At 56.3% G+C, this 18,062-nt stretch overlaps 1 protein-coding gene across 3 annotated transcripts; it reads left to right on the top strand.

The window, feature by feature from the left end:
* Nucleotides 1–1,494: 1,494 nt before the first annotated feature.
* LOC102453344 (zinc finger protein RFP-like) lies at nucleotides 1,495–17,333 on the top strand. 3 transcript variants are annotated; one of them, XM_075914219.1, is made up of 8 exons: nucleotides 1,495–1,543; nucleotides 4,734–5,198; nucleotides 6,251–6,345; nucleotides 8,167–8,397; nucleotides 8,622–8,644; nucleotides 10,122–10,237; nucleotides 12,419–12,463; nucleotides 13,290–17,333. In XM_075914219.1, the coding sequence occupies exons 1-8, from the start codon at nucleotides 1,510–1,512 to the stop codon at nucleotides 13,802–13,804; spliced, it is 1,524 nt and encodes a 507-aa protein (XP_075770334.1). In that variant the 5' UTR covers nucleotides 1,495–1,509; the 3' UTR covers nucleotides 13,805–17,333. The 3 variants fall into 3 exon arrangements, with proteins under 3 accessions (XP_075770334.1, XP_075770333.1, XP_075770332.1); XM_075914218.1 differs by lacking the exon at nucleotides 1,495–1,543 and having other exon boundaries at nucleotides 4,715–5,197; nucleotides 6,262–6,345; XM_075914217.1 differs by lacking the exon at nucleotides 1,495–1,543 and having other exon boundaries at nucleotides 4,715–5,197; nucleotides 6,256–6,345.
* The last annotated feature ends 729 nt before the right edge of the window (nucleotides 17,334–18,062 follow it).

The following is an 18,062-nucleotide window of genomic DNA, read 5'->3' as shown; positions in this document are numbered from 1 at the left end:
AAGTAACCCCAATGCACCCACCTCTCCGCCAGAGCCGGCCCCTCCCCAGTGTCGCCCCATCCGGATGCACTCACCCCTCACACAAAGCCAGGCCCCCCCAGCACCCGCATCCCAGTACACTCATCCCTCCCCCTGAGCCAGCCCCCCCCAGCACCCTCCATCCCAATGCACTCACCCCTCCCCCTGAACCCGGCCCCCCCAGCACCAGGAGTGCCCTCCCATCAAATCCTCCATCCCTTCCCCCCCTCAGAGCCAGGCACCAGAGGAATCTGAGGGCTAGGTAAGGAAATCTAACCTTTAAAGTGGCCACTGATGCCACCCGGCCCTGCTACCTCAGCTCGCAGCGTGTAGAGCCAGGAACACTTAGCCAACTCCCGGGTCTCTGTTCAAAAGTGTCACATGGGCCAGAGTAGTTTGCGCTTCGCTCCCACCCCAGCCTAGTGCCCCCCTAGCGTGGCGCCTGGGGGCAACTGTCCCCCCACCCCTCCTTCGCTACGCCTCTGCGCAGACTCTGTGCTGAGGAGCAGACCTGCGGAGACCAGAGAGCCAAAGGAATCAGAGGAGCAACACAAGCAGCTGGAGGCTGGCAAAGCAGCATAGTCTGGAGCTGGGTGTGGTGAGCAGCTGGGACCAGCAAAGGGGGGAGAAGAGGCTCTGGGCTGGGAGACACCACCAGCCAAGAGGCCCTGCAGGCCAGACTTGGAGAAGGATTGTAACTCCAACTGGGAGGGGACATGCCACTTACAGCCTGAGGCTCTGTGGTCACCGAGTGCTCAAAATCCAGCTATGAAAGTTATTGCTTAGGCTCCTCTCTTCATACACATAGCCCCTCTGTCTCTGCCTTTCAACACCTCAGTTCAGTCTTCCTATTTACGCCAGTCACAATGATGACTGACACAGTACAGGGTGTGCAGAGCCTAAATCACTGGAGAGGTCACGAGGACCATCAAGTGCTTCAGGAGCAGTCCAAACCCCAAAGGACATCAACTAGGACTCCTGGTAGGGAAAACACAGTTTCAGTTCACTTGGGGAGGGTGGCTAGGCTTTTGGTAAAGGCAGCAGCATGTCCCCGTGCTACAGAGCGGGGCTCTGTGATCTCTTTTAACCTTTCTCATTTTCCCCTTATTCTTTTCTTTTTATTCAGCTGCTGTTTAATAAATTGTATTTGCTTTGAATTGTATGTAACGATCAGTGGGTCAAGGATGCATGCAGTGTGAAGAGAGCACCCCGTAGTCCAGGCAGCCCCGCACTGAACCTACAGGGCCCAGCCAGGGTTACCTGGCTACAGAGGCCCCTCCCCACAGCCCTACTGAGCATGCCCGGGCTGTAGCTCAACTATAAAAGTCTGGGGAAGGACTCAGTCAGGGGAGACAGCTGAAGGAGAAGGACCTGCAAGGAGGGCTCCTGCACTGCTGTTGCCGGAGACTCCAGGGGAGGGCGGAGGTGAGCTGGTGAAACCTAGGGACAGTCGGACGAGGATACACCGGTCCCGATGCCGCCACAGGCTGGATGGGTATAGTGGAAGCAACCTGCAGGGAACCAGGTAGGAAGTGGCCCAGGGCAGAAGTGGGAGCTGCCTCTCCGGCCCCGCGATCCTCGGCGTGTTTCAGCCGGATTGCCCCGCTGAGGGGGTGACCCCCTACCTGGTCACTCACAGGGCCCTGGGCCAGGATCCCCCTAGCTGGGGTGTGTCCCTGCTGCAACCCCAAACTGTTTTCTGGACTCAGGCGGGAGGGGACACCCTAGCCCCTGCCCTAAGTAACTACAAACTTGGGACTTAAGCCCCAGGAAGCCTGGGCCCAGTCTTGTTGGGATTTCGAGGACTCTGCTACTCAGGAGAGTGGAAGGGGAGCCCTCAGGGCCAGGGAGGCCTTTGGGTAAAAGGAGTAGGAGCGGGGACTCGGATCCTATTGCTGGCCCATTTCACTGGGGTGGTATAGAAGCCAGGAAAGATCCCCACAATAGCGGGACCATTCCCCCGCTTACGCTTATAAAACGAGGTGTATGGGAGGCTTCCGAAAGAGGGGGTTTTTTCCCCTGAAATTTGGCCCCATGTAGATGGGCCAAATATCAGAAAATCCTCCTGCAAAAAGAAAATGGAAGAATATACAAACGCCAGCACAATTTGCATACTGTCTTTGAAAAACAAACAAACACAGTGCAGCCGGACCCCTAGTGAGGAAAATCGAAAGAAGACTAAACTCTGGCCAATGAAATATAAAAATATACTCAGGGGAGTGGACGAACAATTGGAAGAGCAGCTGGCCCAAAACTCTAAAAGCAATGGCGATATTTCTTTCAAAGTGCATCGAAGAACGAAGCCTGCTAAACAAACTCCCCCTCCCAGCGCTGTCAGCAGTTGTGGGGGTGGGGGGAGTCAGGCTGGGGAAGGGGCATAGGTGTGGGGCATTCTGAGTGTCTGCAAACCTGCCGGCCCAGCTCCCAGGGAGATTTAGTGACCAAGTTGGAGTCTCAGTTGAACTCGGCGGGCACCAGACACGGATGCAGCTGCTGGGATGGAGAGCCTGCCGTGTCCTGTCATGTGGTGTGTTGAGCAGCCTGGAGAAGAGGCTGGAGTCTTATAAATCAGTGTTTCTTAAACTTTTTAAGACCAAGGAAAACCAAACTAAGTTTTTTTTTATGAGGAAACACCAAGGATTTTTTGGTGGGGGGGGAGAAGGGTATGGAGGCGGGAGGAGTTACTGAGGGAAAAAAAAATTGCCTGCCCTTTTAAGGGCAGCTATTTTGAACTCTGTTGTTCTCCATGGCACACCGGTATATCGCGCAATGCAGCCTCACTGCTCAGGTGCTATACTGGGGTTTCAGGGAGATTCTTCCCCCCGCCCCCATGCAGCCAGCAGCCTGTGCTCCCCTCTGCTAGACATGGGAAGACGAGAGGTTTTCTCAATAGTCTCCCTGTCACAGACGGCTGGTGGGACGCTGGACCCATCATGGAAGGCGTGGTCTCCAGGGGAGTTTTTCTGCCGATTTAAAAAAAAAAAAGGATAGTCACTGTGTTTGCCGGCTTCCCTGGGGTCTGGGTTGCCAGAGAATTTCAGCCGGGGAGTTTATGGGAGGAACTTCCTCCTGCATGTGGTGCTGGAGCAATTGGCCAGATGGGCAGGTGGGAAATAGCCAGGAGGAACAGATCCCCGAGCACCTGGGCCGGAGCCCTTCAGAGCATCCCCACAGGTGAGCAGTGCTCTGGGCTGGGGCAATTAGGGGAGGGGACAGAGGAGGGAGATAGTGGAAGGGGGTGGGGTCTGGGCAAGGTTGCTACTGCCTCTCCAAGTGGATGCTTCACCCCCTGCCCACGCTTGGAATCATGGTTAAAGCTGCCTCCCTTCCCTCCCCCCACCAAAATCTGCAGTGGCCCCTCTGGGTAAGGCTCTCCCCTAACAGGTGGTAGGTCCCAAGTCACCTCCCCTCTGCCCCTCGTGCACCAGGGTGATTGGAACTGGGGGTCACCCCGTTCCCATGTGAGGTCCCAGAGCACCTGGCTGCAGGTTGGGGCAAAGACCTCGTGGGGTGCACCCCTGCCTGAGGGGCCCAGCTCAGTCGGCTGCCAGCCACGCACCTGCCCCTGGCTTGTGACTAGCTCTGAGTGCAGACCGGAGAGCGGTGTGGGGACTGGGGGAGGGGAGCAGCTCCCACATGGCCGGAGGCAGTGACTCGGGCCCGGGGGAAACGTTCCCTGTAAAAACATAGGCCTGGAGCTAGTGCACATGCCCCCCCACAGGGTGCACCCAGGGTGTTGTGCGCCAGGGTGGAGCCTGTCCCCAAGCCTGAGAAGCTCGCCTGGAGGAGTGGGGGGGGAAATTTCAGGGGGCAGTGTTGGAGTACCATGAAAGGTCCCCTTGGTGCACCAGTCATCTCCAGGCGGGGGTGTTGCAAACCCCTTGAGGCCTGACCCACAGCATTTGGATGCTCTGACCTTCCCAGGCCGGCAGTCCCTCAGGTGCGGCAGGGCTAACAACACACGTCGATGGTACGATGAGCTCTCGTGGGCACAGCCCGCTTCCTCCACGAGAGCTCGTCACCCCGGCCTCATGTGTGGTCAGTCTCTAAGGTGCTGCAGGACTGGTCGTTGTTTCTGAAGAGTTTCTAGTTACAGGCAAACTCCGCTCCCCCTCAGGGGCTGTGTCTACACCACAAAGAACATTCCGAAAATGATACACAAATTGCAAACCGCAATTTTTTTTATCCTTTCCTGCTTTTCTTCTGAACGAGGCTTTTCCAACAGTTGGCCAGTCGACACACAGACAAATGTCAGAAAAAAACCCTCTTTTGGAACATCCGTTCTTCCTCATACCACGAGGTTTACAGAGATGTGGAAAATATGCCTGTTTTTCCAAAAAAAAAAAAAGTTTGGAAAAGCAGACACGTTCCTTGGACATGGTAGAGCTTTTCCAGGATATCCCAGAAAAATTCTGCAGTCTAGACATACCCTGAATCGGACTGACTAGTTACCTCCAGCTGCAGGGCTCAGCACGGTTGGGTCCCACATCAGTGGGTTGCCCACGCAGAGCTGCCTGCCAAGCAGGGGACATGCCGTCCCTTCCAGACTTGCAGCAGCACAGATCCGAGTGATCCTTTTCATCCCCCTCTCTCCATTTCCCCTGTTCCTCCCTCCGTCCCTTTCCCTCTGCCCTGCCCCCTCTGTATAGTTTCACTTTGGTTTCATCCCTCCCCTTCCTGTCTCCTCCTTTTTTGTTCTTCTCCCTGCCTGTCAGCACAAGCCCGGGCCTGGCCGAGCAAGGATCAGAGAGCAGACACACACCCGACTGCCATGGCCTCCAGAGCCACGCCTGGGGAATTGCAAGAGGAAGCCACTTGCTCCCTCTGCCTGGGGTATCTGATGGAGCCGGTGACTATAGCCTGTGGGCACAACTTCTGCCGAGCCTGCCTCACCGGGCACTGCGAGGAACGGGGAGCAGGGGGCCTGACCTGTCCCCAGTGCCGGGCCCCCTTCCAGAAAGGGCAGTTCAAGCCCAACACCCAGCTGAATAACATCGTGCAGAAGCTGCGGCAGCTGGGGCCCGGGCAAGGGGAGGGCCTGTGCGAGGGACACCAGAAACGACTCAAACTCTTCTATGAGGACTATGGAGCCGCCGTCTGCTTGGTGTGCGAGAAATCCCGGGACCACAAGTCCCACAGGGTGGTACCCATGGAGGAGGCGGCGGCCCAGGAGGACCAGGTAGGGGATGCTGCTGCTTGTGCCTCATGAAACCCTTAAGGGCCCCAGGTTTATCCCTGCCCAATGCCGGGCCAGCCGTTCCCAGGCGGCTGCTCCAAGGGAGGAAGCTCCGTGAAGGGGCTGGTGTCCGAGGGGTGAGCTCCGGGGACCATGGGGAAAGATCCAGACTCCTTTGGGTCGACACTGGGAGTCTCTGACGGCGAGAACGGGCCCGGCTGCTTGCTGTGTGCCTGTCACCAGCCTGGCGGGGGTAGGTTCAGTATCTGGGGGCTCCCTTTCAGCAATGCAACACAGAACTGGCTCCCGTCCCCACCCGGTCACCTGGGCACATCGCACCCCACCCTGGTCACCTCTCGCAAGCACAGAGCCCGAGTGTAAAAACAGGCGCTGGCTTCTCCTTTCCCCAGGGCTGCCCAACCTTACCTCTGTCCCAGGCCCCACCCTACACACCCAAAGCACGGACGTGCCACGTTCACTTCTGCCCCTGCCCTCGCTGCGTCACCAGTCTCCTCCTGTTTCTTTGTCACTGGACAAAGCCTCCTCCAGTCCCGAGTGTCGACTGCACAGGGACAGAGCACCACTACACTTGGACTGCGCAGCTTTATAGCCAGACAAACGGCCTCCCTGATTTCTCTGAGCCCAGGCCAGTCCGATCAGGGCAATCCTAAAGGCTCCACGGCTGAAATTCCAGCCCATTTTTAAACCCTGGGGGCTTCTGGAATTTCTATCACTTTGTTAGTTCAATCGTCTCAAACACAAATGTATCGATTCGCTCTGTGACGTGCCGTACCACAAATTCATTCTCAAGAACCAATCAAGCTTGGTGGTAATTGAGATCTCTCTCTAATGACTAAAAAGACTTAGCCTGAATTGGGAACAAGTTAGAGTATGACACACCCAGTCTGTCATTAATACACTGTTCTCTCCTTGGGGGCCCGATGTCACACAGTGATTGGGACCACCAGTTACTCGGCTTTGGGTGGGAAAACGCCCCGTTCCGCACCCCCTCCGCCCTCCCAAGGAAACCTCCCAGCTCATTTCTGTTTCTTCGGGAACAGTTCGAGGCCCATGTGAAGATGCTGAGGGAAGAGAGAGAAAAGCTGCTGGGATGGAAAGCGACGGGAGAGGAGAAAAGCCAGGAGTATCTGGTAGGTGCCTGCGGTTATGAACCGGAAGGGACAGGCAGGGGGAGGGAGGGTGTTTGGGGGCAAACTCCTGTGTGGCCTTGGGGAAGGTGGGATGGGTTAGGGTTGCTTCATGACCCTAGATTGCTGGGTTAGATCCATGTGTAGACAGGCCCTGAGCTTCCATTTCCATTGGTATGGACACTGTACAGAGGGTCTGTTTGGGACCGGTTCTGTTCAGTATTGTCATCAGGATCTAGGTGATAGCATAGAGAGGACACTTATTAAGTTTGCAGATGGTCCCAAGCTGGGAGGGGTGGCACGTGCTTTGGAGGAAAGGTCAGAATTCAAACTGATCTGCACAAACTGGAGAAATGGTCTGAGGTCAATAGGATAAAGTTCAATACGGACAAATGCAAACTACAGGCAGTCCCCGGGTTACGTACAAGATAGGGACTGTAGGTTTGTTCTTAAGTTGAATTTGTATGTAAGTCGAAACTGGTACATATTGTAGGGGAAACTCTAGCCAAACATTTCTCCAGAGCTCAGTTTTATTCTCCCACACCTCACTTCCCTCTGTCCTTTATTCTCAAGCTGAGGTGTCTGCTGAGAGAAGCCGCTCCGCGTCTCCCTGGTCTGCTGGGGGGGGGGCGCTAGCTTCGCGTCTCCCTGGTCTGCTGGGGGGAAGCAGCTAGTGCGGGGTTGCCTCACCCCGTTTGTAAGTAGGGATCCGATGTAAGTCGGATCCATGTAACCCGGGGACTGCCTGTACGTCACTTAAGAAGGAACAATCCATTTCATGCATACAGAATGGAAAGGAGTCCTGCAGAAAGGGAACTAGGGATGATAGTGCATCACAAGGTAAATATGAGTCAACAGTGTGACACGGTGACAAATAAAGTAAACATGATTCTGGGCTGCGTGAATAAGAGTGTTATGAGCAAGACACGAGAAGTCGTTCTTCCACTCTGCTCTGTGCTGGGAGTATTGTGTCCAGTTCTGGGCCCCACATTTCAAGAGAGATGTGGAGAAATTGGAAAAGGTCCAGAGAAGAGCAGCAAGAATGATGAAAGGTCTAGAGAACATGAGCTGTGAGGGAAGGCTGAACAAATTGGGCTTGTTTAGTTTGGAAAGGAGGAGACCGAGAGGGGCCATGAGAGTGGTTTCCTAAATGGGTGTCACAAGGAGGAGGGAGAAAAATTGTTCTCAGCCTCTGAGGACAGGACAAGCAACAATGGGCTTAAACTGCAGCAAGGGAGGTTGAGGTTGGACATTAGGAAAAACTTCCTGGCTGCCAGGGTGGTGAAACACTGGAATAAATTGCCCAGGGAGGATATGGATTCTCCATCACCGGAGATATTTAAGAGCAGGTTAGATGGTGGTAGGTCCACCATGAGGGCAGGGGGCTGGACTCGATGCCCTCTCCAGGTCCCTTCCAGTTCTAGTGTTCTGTGATTGTGTTACTGTCTAGCTCTTGTGTTCTCCCCGGAAACCTTCCCGCAGTGAATGAAATATCCCCATGAAGGGTTGTCGGCTGGGTCCGGTCATTTCATGTTTGTTTCTGTCCCCCCCGTCTCTGTCAGGGTGGGGCTGAGTCCCACCTCCTGCTGCTCTGGGTCTGAATCCCCTGAGCCCGTGAATAACAGAACCTGCAGCCTAGGGCAGGCCTGGAACCGTCCCTTGCAGAGGGACTCGGGCAGCTGGGAGAGCCACCTCCGCCTAGAGCCCACAGGGCCCTGACAAATGTCACAAATCTGAGTCTCCCTGCTGCACACTCAGCTCCCCACGAAAGGGCCCCGGGCTCCACCCCTGCCCCTGACCAGCCCTTTCCCCGTTTTCGCACAGAAACAGACACGAGCCGCGTGGCAGAAGATCGTGGCCGAGTTTCAGCAGCAGCGCCACTTCCTGGAGGAACAAGAGCGACTCCTGCTGGCCCAGCTGCAGAAGCTGGACGAGGAGCTTGTGACGCACCAGACCGAGAGGGGCAGGAAACTCGCCGAGCAGATTTCCTGTCTCAGCGAGCAGATCGGGGAGTTGGAGGGGAAGTGTCAGAAGCCAGCGAGTGAATCCCAGCAGGTGAGACGGAGGGGAAACAGCCCAGCCCCCCACCCAGGGGGTCCAGCCGTCAGGTCTGGGTGTAACTCGGCGGGTGCTTTGACACGTGAGCGGCTGTTGGGCTTTGCAGAGTCCCAGGCACAGAGCTACATCTAAATCCCTTCTCTGGGGCCCCCTTTGTCTGTCTGATGGGTTATTCCCTGTGTGCCGCGTGGGGCTGACGCTCTTTTCTCTCTCTCCCCCAGGATATCGGAAGCACCTTGAGCAGGTACGTGGCTCTCGCTCTCCCAGCCCTGTGTGGTATGAGGGGATGAGCGAGGAAATAATGTGAGCACCACAACTCCCCAGGGCTCCACAGCCAAATGGAGGGGGTTGGGGAAGCTCACGGGCTGGACACACATTTATCTGAAACTTCAGTTTGAAGGTCTCACACTGTGCAGAGATGCTGGAATTCTCCATTCAGTGACCTCAAGTGTTTCCTGGAGCTGCCACCTCCCTGGGGACCGGCTGCCCCAGGCCTGAGGGGTGGGACGTGGGCCTGTCCGTTCTGGGCGCTGGGCACCATTCAGCCCAGGGCAGCAGGGACTCGGGGTCTGTCCCACCCGAGGGCTGTTTGGAGACCTGTGTGGGATGAGCCGGGGAGGGGGAGCTGGTGTCTCGATCTAGTCCAGGGGTCTCTGACCTTTTTAAGCACGAGATCACTTTTTGAATTTAAGTGCAATCCAAGATCGACCTCAAACCTAAATACCCTGGCCCCGCCTCCTTCTCAGGTCCCGCCCCTTCTCACTCCATCCCTCCCCCATCATCACTCACTTTCATCCGGCAGGGGCAGAGGGTTGGGGTGCAGGTTCTGGTTTGGGATTAAGGGATGTGGAGTGTGAGAGGGGCTCTGAGCTGAGCTTGGGGGAGGCTGTTGGGCTGCCGGGGGGGGGGGGTTTGGATTGCAGGGGTGCTCAGAGCTAGGGCAGGTGTTTGGGGTGGAGGAGGGGACACATGACTGGGGTAGGGTTTCAGGATGTGGGCTCCGACTGGGCCCTGCTCACCTCAAGTGGCTCCTGGGTGGTGGGGCAGTGGGGTAAGGCAGGTTCACCTCTACCTGGCCATGCACCACTCCCAAAAGCAGCCAGCAAACTTGCTCTATCCCTAGTCCTCTTGTACTCCCTCTGCTCTGTGGAGACAGGATACAGGGTGGGAGAGAGGCACCTTGACATCAGCACCCTCCTCGCCCTGCCCTGCCCGGCACAGAAAGCAGGACCCCCCTGGGGGAAACAGCTCCGAGGCAAGGGGCAGGAGATGCCCAGCAGTGTTGGGGGGGAGCTGAAGTGCTGGCACTTGACAGCCTCTTGGCCAAACCCGTCACGATCCCCTGTCAGAGGCTCCAAGATCGACCGGCAAATCCCATCGACTGCTCAGTGATCACTGGTCCAGTCCCCAGCGGGCAGATTCTACAGCCCTGCCCCTGGGAACCTCCCGTCCCTCAGCGCCTGGAGGCCTGGGAGTGAATTGGCCGTGGGGACTCAGTTCCCCTTTGTCCCCAGAGCTGGTCTCCCGAGGCCGGACGTGGGGAACATTCCTGAGTCCCTGCGGGGAAGGTTGCCCAGCCGAGCCTGCGCTGCCCCTGCTCTCAGGCTGGGAGAACTAGAGAAATTCGAACTCCAGCCCCAGCAGGGCAGCGACTCGCTGGCCAGCGGGTGAGAACTGAGTCACTCGGTGCAGGGTCACCAGGGGACGTTGTGTCTCCCCAGGCGTGAGGAGGGGCAGGCCCAGCAGCCGGAGGAGATGGCTCCTGACCTGGAGGAGCGAGTCCGGGATTTCTCCCAGCAAACTGCTGTGCTGTCCAAGAGTCTGAGGGCGTTCAGAGGTACCGAACAGGGTGCATGGCACAGACTGGGGGTTCAGGACATTCAGGTCGATGGAGCCATGTAGGGGTCTGTCTACACTAGCTCATTAATTTGAGCTAGGTAGGGTAATGAGGGCAACTGGAGTTGCAAATGAAGCCCAGGATTTAAATATCCCAGGCTTCATTTGCATGTTCCCGGGCGCCGCCATTTTTAAATCCCCCTTACTCCGAACGAACTGCCCGCACCTAGACGCAGTTTAAAGTTAATCCGAACTAAATCCTTAGTTTGGATTAACTGTTACTCCTCATTCCACAATTAAATTAAATCCCAGGCTTCATTTGCAACTCCGGTCGCCCTCATTACTCTACCTAGCTCGAATTAATGAGCTAGTGTAGACATAGCCTAGATGAGTTTACTAGACATAGCAAAATGAAGCGGCGATTTAAATAATCGCTGCTTCATTTACATAAAAATGGCCGGTCGGCTGATTGTCGGCACAGCGCGGTAGTCTAGTCAGGGATCAGCTGACCCCAGAACCCTTTGTCATCAGATCCTTTATGCCTTATGAAAAAGGCATAAAGAGACAGAGGCCAGATGGCTCTCCTGCCCAGACCAGCACAGGGAGGTGGGAGTGACGATATGGCTCACAAGCCTTGGGTTGGCCATGGCTGCCCTACTCCCCATCTTACAGTCAGCCCCGCCTACCCTTTGTTTCCCTTCTGGGGCAGACGTTGTGATCTCCTCGGGTTCGTCAAAACTACATCCCTTTTTCAAGAAAGTGCTTCATTTGCATAATGGGCGGCTGCAAAAACGCGGCTTTTTCAGGAAAAGATGGCAGTGTAGACGGGGATCTTTCAAACATTAACCCTTTTTTGCAAGATTCTGTAAACCTCATTTTTTGAGGAATTATGAAAATGAAGCGCGGGGGTATCTAAATCCCGGCTTCATTTGCCATTCTCAAACAAGGGATGTAGTTTCGACACACCCCTGTTGTCTGGCCGTAGGGTATGAGAAGCTGTATACACGTCTTCAGCCAGCCATCCCTCCCCCAGACAGTGTTGCAGGGCCCAGGGAAACCGAGGCACCCACAGAGTTGCCACAGAAGGGCACAGGCATAGAGAACACAAAGCAAAGAGCGTCGCTGTAAAGCAGATTGGATACGGTGAGGTCAGGAGTTACTACAATCCCCACAACAACACACATGCACGGCCAGACTGTACTGGATTAGATCTGCTCCAATCACCGTGGTATTAGAAACAGTAAGTGCCTGGTGTGACTCCCACGCCGCACGCACAGGGACTTGTCATTGTCGGGGCTTTTGCTGTGCCAGCGATTTTCAGGTTATTCTCTTTTCTGATTCACTCATCACCACCCAGCACAGGCCGATGTGCACGGGTCACTGACTCTGGACTTCACTAACTGCTCCTGGGCAGGTCACTTTGGGTGTCTGTCTGCACGCCCCGTGGCTGTGTCTACACTGGGCCACTTATTCCGGAAAATCCGCCGCTTTTCCGGACTAAGCTGCGAGCTGTCTACACTGGCGCTTGAATTTCCGGAAAAGCAACGACGCTCTACTGTACAAAATCAGCCGCTATTCCGGAAAAACTATTCTGCTCCCGCTCGGGCATAAGTCCTTATTCCGGAACACTGTTCTGGAAAAGGGCCAGTGTCGACAGCCCAGTAGTCTTTTCCGGAAAAAAGCCCTGATGGCGAAAATGGCGATCGGGGCTCTTTTCTGGAAAAGCGCGTCTACATTGGCCACAGACGCTTTTCCGCAAAACGGGTTTTTCCGGAAAAGCAGCCTGCCAATGTAGACGCTCCTTTTCTGGAAAAACTGAAAACGGAATAGTATTCCGTTTTAAGCAGTTCCGGAAATTCATGCCAGTGTAGACACAGCCCTTGTGTGGGCAACACATCTGTGTCCCGCAGAGCAACTCAGGAACACGGCACTTGAAGCACAAAGTTACTGAAGGTCACAACACTCAGGCTCAGATTTACCCAGATCCCTTCGTTTGGGCCCTTGCGTCCCTCCCAGCCAGAGGGCTGCAGGGCGGGTGTCCCCGGGCTGTGCAGCCCCCCCAGCCGCAGGTGGAGGGACAGAGGCGTGTCCCTGAGAGGGCTGGGGATGGAAATGGGGCTGGGGGAGAGTGGGGGAAACCTGCAAACCTGAAATCTCGCCTCTTTTATCCTTCCCCTTCCAGACACTCTGCCGGCTGCACTGGCGGCACAAAGAGGGTACAACCCAGGTGAGCTGCCTCAGAGCCTCATTCCCCTGTCGGAGCCAGGCCTGCTGGGCACAGCGGGGTCCCCCAGGACAGGCAGGCACCGGGCAGGATGCTTAGCACCACTGGCCAAGCTGTAGCCAAACTACCCCCCTCCCCAAAACCTGAGTTTCCTCCAGTCCAGGGGCCACCTCCTGCACCCAATTCCTCATCCCAAGCCCCCCACATCCCCTGCCCAGAGCCCAACCCCCCAGCCAAGAGTCCTTCCCCCAAACTGGAGCCCCCTTCTGCGTCCCAAAACCCTTATCCCCAGGGCTACCCCAGAGCCCTCCGCCCCTCCAGCACCCCAACTCCCTGCCTGAGTGTGCAGCCCCCTCCGGTATCCAACACCCTCGGCCTCCCCCCAGCCTGGAGCCCTGGGTCTGAGCGGAACAAAAGACACTTGTGAAAAGGGAAGAGGCACCGAGCAGTAACCCAGGGACACGCCACAGGCCCATTGGGCTGCTGCAGCCCCTCGCACGCGCCCGCCCCTGGCCTCAGCCTTGGCAGCACCAACCCTGAGCTGCTTCCTCCATCAGGGCCTGCTCCATCCCGCGGTGCAGCCCTTCCCCCCACAGGGCACATAAGAACATTGCATTGCCCCGCATCACGTGTGCCACGGCCCCTCCCTGCCGGGGAGTGAGCTAAACCCCTTGGGCTGGGCCGCTGCTCCCCACTCAGAGCCGGGCGCCCCTGGAGGCAGGAGAGTCCCTGAGTCACTGCCCAGCTGGGGCAGATTCTGTCCCTGACGCCATCGACCCCCCCCCAGGGCCGAGCTCTGCCCCTCACGCTCCGATTCTCCCCCCCCCAGCCGACGTGACTCTGGATCCAGACACGGCGCATCCCAACCTCGTCTTGTGGGACGATGGGAAATCTGTGAAATGGGAACACGCAGAGCAGCCGCTGCCCGACACCCCGGAGAGATTCGACTCTTGGTTCTGTGTGCTGGGCCGCGAGGGCTTCACCGCGGGGAGACATTGCTGGGAGGTGGAGCTGAGGAATGGGGAACACTGGGGCGTGGGGGTGGCCAAAGAGTCGATGAACAGGAGGGGAGAGTTCAGCCGCAGCCCCCAGGGCGGGATCTGGGCTGTGTGGCGCTATAATGAGCGGTTCCTGGCTCTCACTGACCCTGAGACCCCCCTACAGCTGACCGCCCCCAGCAGGATCCGGGTTTGCCTGGACTGTGACCGGGGGCAGGTGACATTTATCGATGCTACAGCCGAGGCCCCGATCTTCACCTTCCCGCCGGGCTCCCTCCCTGGGGAGAGAATCCGACCCTGGCTCATGGTGGGGTGGGCAGTATTCCCATTCAAACTGCACCCCTGAAATCAGACCCTGTAGCGTCACACACCCCAGTGTCTAGGACCCTGGAGAACTCCCCTGTACCCAGGCCCCAGCTCCTCATTTCTATGGTTGCTGAAATCTCCCCGCCACACACATTCCTTCGGGCCGACACTGGGAGTCTCCGCACACTGACAGTGAGAACGGGGCCGGCTGCTCCCCGTGCACCTGTCGCTCACCTGGCGGGGGGAGGGGCAGCAAGAGGGGCCGGGTTCAATATCTGGGGGTCCCCTTTCAACAATGCAACACAGAACCGGCTCCTGGGCAAATCGCACCCACCCTGGCTTCCTCCTTTCCCCAGGGGTGCGCAGCCTTAGCTCTGCCCCAGACCCCACCCTGCCCCCCCAAAGCCAACCCCCAGCCCTGCCTCTTCCCAGCCCCACCTCTCTTCTTCCTATCCCCCACCCTATTCAGCATGTCCCACTCTCACTTGTCCCCCTCCCCTCAGCCATACCTGCGGCAGGTACGTGCAGGCAAGGGGCGGGGCCGAGTGGGGAGCAGCCGGTGGGTGCAGAGGACCTGCTCTGTGTCGAGTGTCGCTGCAGCCCGGGAGCGCGCACGGAGCTGGCGCTGCTGGTGGAAACGGGACTTTCCGTGGCAGGGGGGAGTCGCCTCTTTTCCCAGAGAGAAACCCGGGAGCCCAACGTGCTCCCAGAGACCAGCGGTCAGGGCCTCCATCTCGCACCCTTGGGTTCTACAGCCCCACGCCCCTTCCACGCCCCCCTCAGCTTGCCCCCCCTCCTATGCATCTCTGGTTGGCGAGGATTCGGGGGCCAGAGGTGCCGGGGGGATGGACAAAGGCCCCCAGCTTGCTGCAGTGTCCACACTCTTGCTCCGGTGTCACTGCCAGGGATGGAAGTGACTAGTCGACTCTCCGATAAGCAGAAGCTTAGTGGCTAGTGGACTAGTGATGTGACTAGTCACTCTCCCTCTCGCTGCCTCTATTGGAGAGAGGTAGTAAGGTGGGGGAGCAGGAGCTGGTGCTGGGGGGAGTCAGCCAAAGACGGTTCCCCCCAGCACTGTCTCCGCAGGGGAGATAGAGGCGCGGCAGGGAATGTCACGAGTGGGGACTGGATCCGTCTCTGCCTGCACCACTTGGGCTGCCGTTCTACTTTTGACATGGGCAAAAGCCCCAGCCGGATGCCCCCCCTGCACGGCTTCCGCTTTGACCCGTCAGAAGCATCCAGCAGTGCCCAGGTGCGGGTGCCCTCATCGACTCACCGAAGAGTCGGTGGAAATCCCAGCGCCTAGTCGATTAGCGAATTCATCAAAATTTCCCACCCCTAGTTACCTCCTTGCTGCACCCCTGACCCCGGCCAGCGGTCGCCTGCTCCTCCATGGGAACCTCCTTTGATCGGGCTCTTGCCCTGTCCCAGTGACTGTTTCTCTTGCTGGAGGGAGGGGGGTGTCCTTGCTGAAGCAGCCTGGGCAGAAACACGGCCCCACAAGTGAGAGCAGCACCAGAAAGCTCTGAGCCCAAGGAGACTCCTGTGGAGCTTTCTTCATTCTGTCCGTGGACTGCGGTTCCACCGGGCCTGGGTCTCTGGGGTCCAGGACACGCCGCCCAGCAGCGACAGCTCCCCCCCCCACTCCCCTGTACAGGGAGATCTCGGCACATCAAGTAATGAGCCTGAACCACTATTGCTTACTGCTTACATTTTAGCAACCAAGCTCGCAGGCCCATAAATACACCTAGCCAGCCACGTCAGCATGACCACAGTCGGGGGGGGGGGGGGGAGTTGAGTGCCACAGAGAGGGCAGCTTGACCCCACGTCCTTCCTGAGGCCCAAATCTCTAGTGCAGGGGTCTCCAACCTTTTTGAGCATGAGATCACTTTTTGAATTGAAGTGCAATCCAAGATCTACCTCAAATATAAATACCCTTGCCCCTGCCTCCTTCCCGCCCCTTCTCCAAGGCTCTGCCCCTGCTCACTTCATCCTCCCTCTCTTGCCCATCCTCACTCACTTTCATCAGGCTGGGGCAGAGGGTTGGGGTGCAGAATCTGGTCTTGGATGTAGGGATCTGGAGTGTAAGACGGGCTCTGAGCTGCTCTTGAGGCAGGCAGTTGGGGGTTCTAGGTGCAGGCTCTGGGATGGCGTTTGGATGCAGGGGTGCTTGGGGCTAGGGCAGGGACTTGGGGGGCAGAAGGGGGGTTCATGACTGGGGTAGGAGTTTGGGATGTGGGCTCCAGCTGGGCACTGCTGGTGGTTTCTGGGTGGTGGTGCGGTGGGGCTAAAGCAGCCAGCAAACTCCATCCCACGTCCTGCTGTGCCCCCCTCTCTGCTCTGTGGAGAAAGGATACAGATTTGAAGGGGCCCCTTGACATCAGCACCCCTCCTCTCTCTCCGCTGCCCTGCACAGAAAGCAGGAGGCTCCCCAGCGGGAGGGGCAGTTACAAGGCAAAGGGCAGGAGATGAACAGCAGTGTAGGGAAGGGGCATCTGAAGTGCTGGCACTTGACAGCCTCTTGGCCAGACTAGTCAGGATCACCTGTCAGAGGCTCCAAGATCGACCAGTAGATCCCGATCGACTGGTTGGTGACCGCTGCTCTAGTGAAATCCCTGAGGTATAAATTTAGAAAAACAGGAAGCTTGTCTAAATGCCCCAGGACAGAGACCTGTCAGGGCCCCGGGCATGGAGTCTCTGAAAAAGAAAAAACGCATCTGCTGAAAGTGATGATTAGATGAAAACCTCTTGCCTAACCTTTAAAAAGTGCTTGCCTGACACGTCTGAATGACATATTATTGTAATACTAATGGATGAATAAGGGAGAAAAGTTTGGGTTAGTGGGACAATTGGAGCGACACCTCTGTCACGAATCATGGGTAGTGTGAATGGTTAGCATGGGTGAATCATCAGTAAGTGAGCTGAGGAGAGGCTATGTTGAGGCCCAGGCAAGAACCCCGGAGGATTATGGCTTGTTTACAACTTTAAGAGAAAGGACTGTGAAATAAAAGAACTGTGTATGTGGCTGAGGCAGCGTTTCCAGCTTTGCCAGATAAGAAAAAGTAACAAGGGAAGAATCTAACGAAGGACGGACCATTGTTTCTTACTCGTGCTGAGGCAAGCGGTGAAAAAAACGATATTTCTGGATCGGTCGTGGACACACCAGTAAGAAGGGGGTGTCACTGATGGATATCACCCCACTTGGACTGTGTGCAACCAGTGGATGGCATCGTACCAGCCTGGCCCCTATCGAGGGGATATGTACCACACCGTTTCCCCCCACGAATTGGAGTCCATCGATTCAGTATATTGGGGTGACGTGCACATCGGACTTCTGCCTCAACCAAATTAACCAACATTACTGGGGTCTGGCCAGCCCCAGAGGGTGTGTGTATGAGTGTGTGTGTTAAATTGGGTTAAGAATTAGATTTAAATTAAGTATTCCATTTAATTATTCCTTTTAATGTATCTCACGGTTTGTTTTAATTGTTTAAGTACTAAATATCCATATACATATAGTGCTTTTAAAATTTCCTCCTGAATTGCTTGCAATAAACTTGTCAAGAGTACACTCTGTCTACTGTGGCTCTCTTGTTCGGTGAGCCGAGTATAATACACGGTCAGGAGCTCTGTTTGCTTGGCTTGATCACCCGAGCAGCAGCAGCGCCCTCTTGTGACACCTCGAGGACTTCTTCCGAGCAGCAGGTAGTTATTTCAAAATTGTTTCAAAATACTGTCAAGCTGGAGGACTTCTTACTCTGACTCCTGTAACTCTCACTGTATGAGGAATAGGGGAAGTTGTAGGACGAGAGCTGTATTTCAAAATGAGATATGCAGTTGACGTACCTCACTTATTTTGAGTTAAGCCCTGTTGTGGAGACGCACCCTAACGGGGTTCAAGAAAGAGCTGGATAAATTCATGGAGGTTAGGTCCTTCAGTACTTATTAGCCAGGATGGGTAGGGATGGTGACTCTGTTTGCCAGGGGTGGGAATGGGTAACAGGGGAGGGATCTCTTAATGATTCCTTGTTCTGTTCACTCCTTCTGGGGCACCTGGTATTGGCCACTGTCAGCAGGCAGAACACTGGGCTGAATGGACCTTTGGTCTGACTCTATATGGCCACTCTCAAGTTCTTATGTCATTAAAGAGCCCCCACCCTGCAGCACCCCAAGTGTGTCTGCATTCCTTATTCATTTTTTCCACACCCGTCATGATTTTATAGACCTCGCGCTCTCCCAGCTCCTCCACTTCAGCAGCGGCGCACAAGCGAGAAGCTGTTGCCAGGGCCCCTGCAAGG

The sequence above is a fragment of the Pelodiscus sinensis genome, chromosome 32 (assembly GCF_049634645.1).
Source record: "Pelodiscus sinensis isolate JC-2024 chromosome 32, ASM4963464v1, whole genome shotgun sequence".
In the NCBI taxonomy this organism is placed as follows: Eukaryota; Metazoa; Chordata; order Testudines; family Trionychidae; genus Pelodiscus; species Pelodiscus sinensis.
Note: the sequence above shows the minus strand (reverse complement) of the source record. Positions and strands in the feature narration are given on the sequence as shown.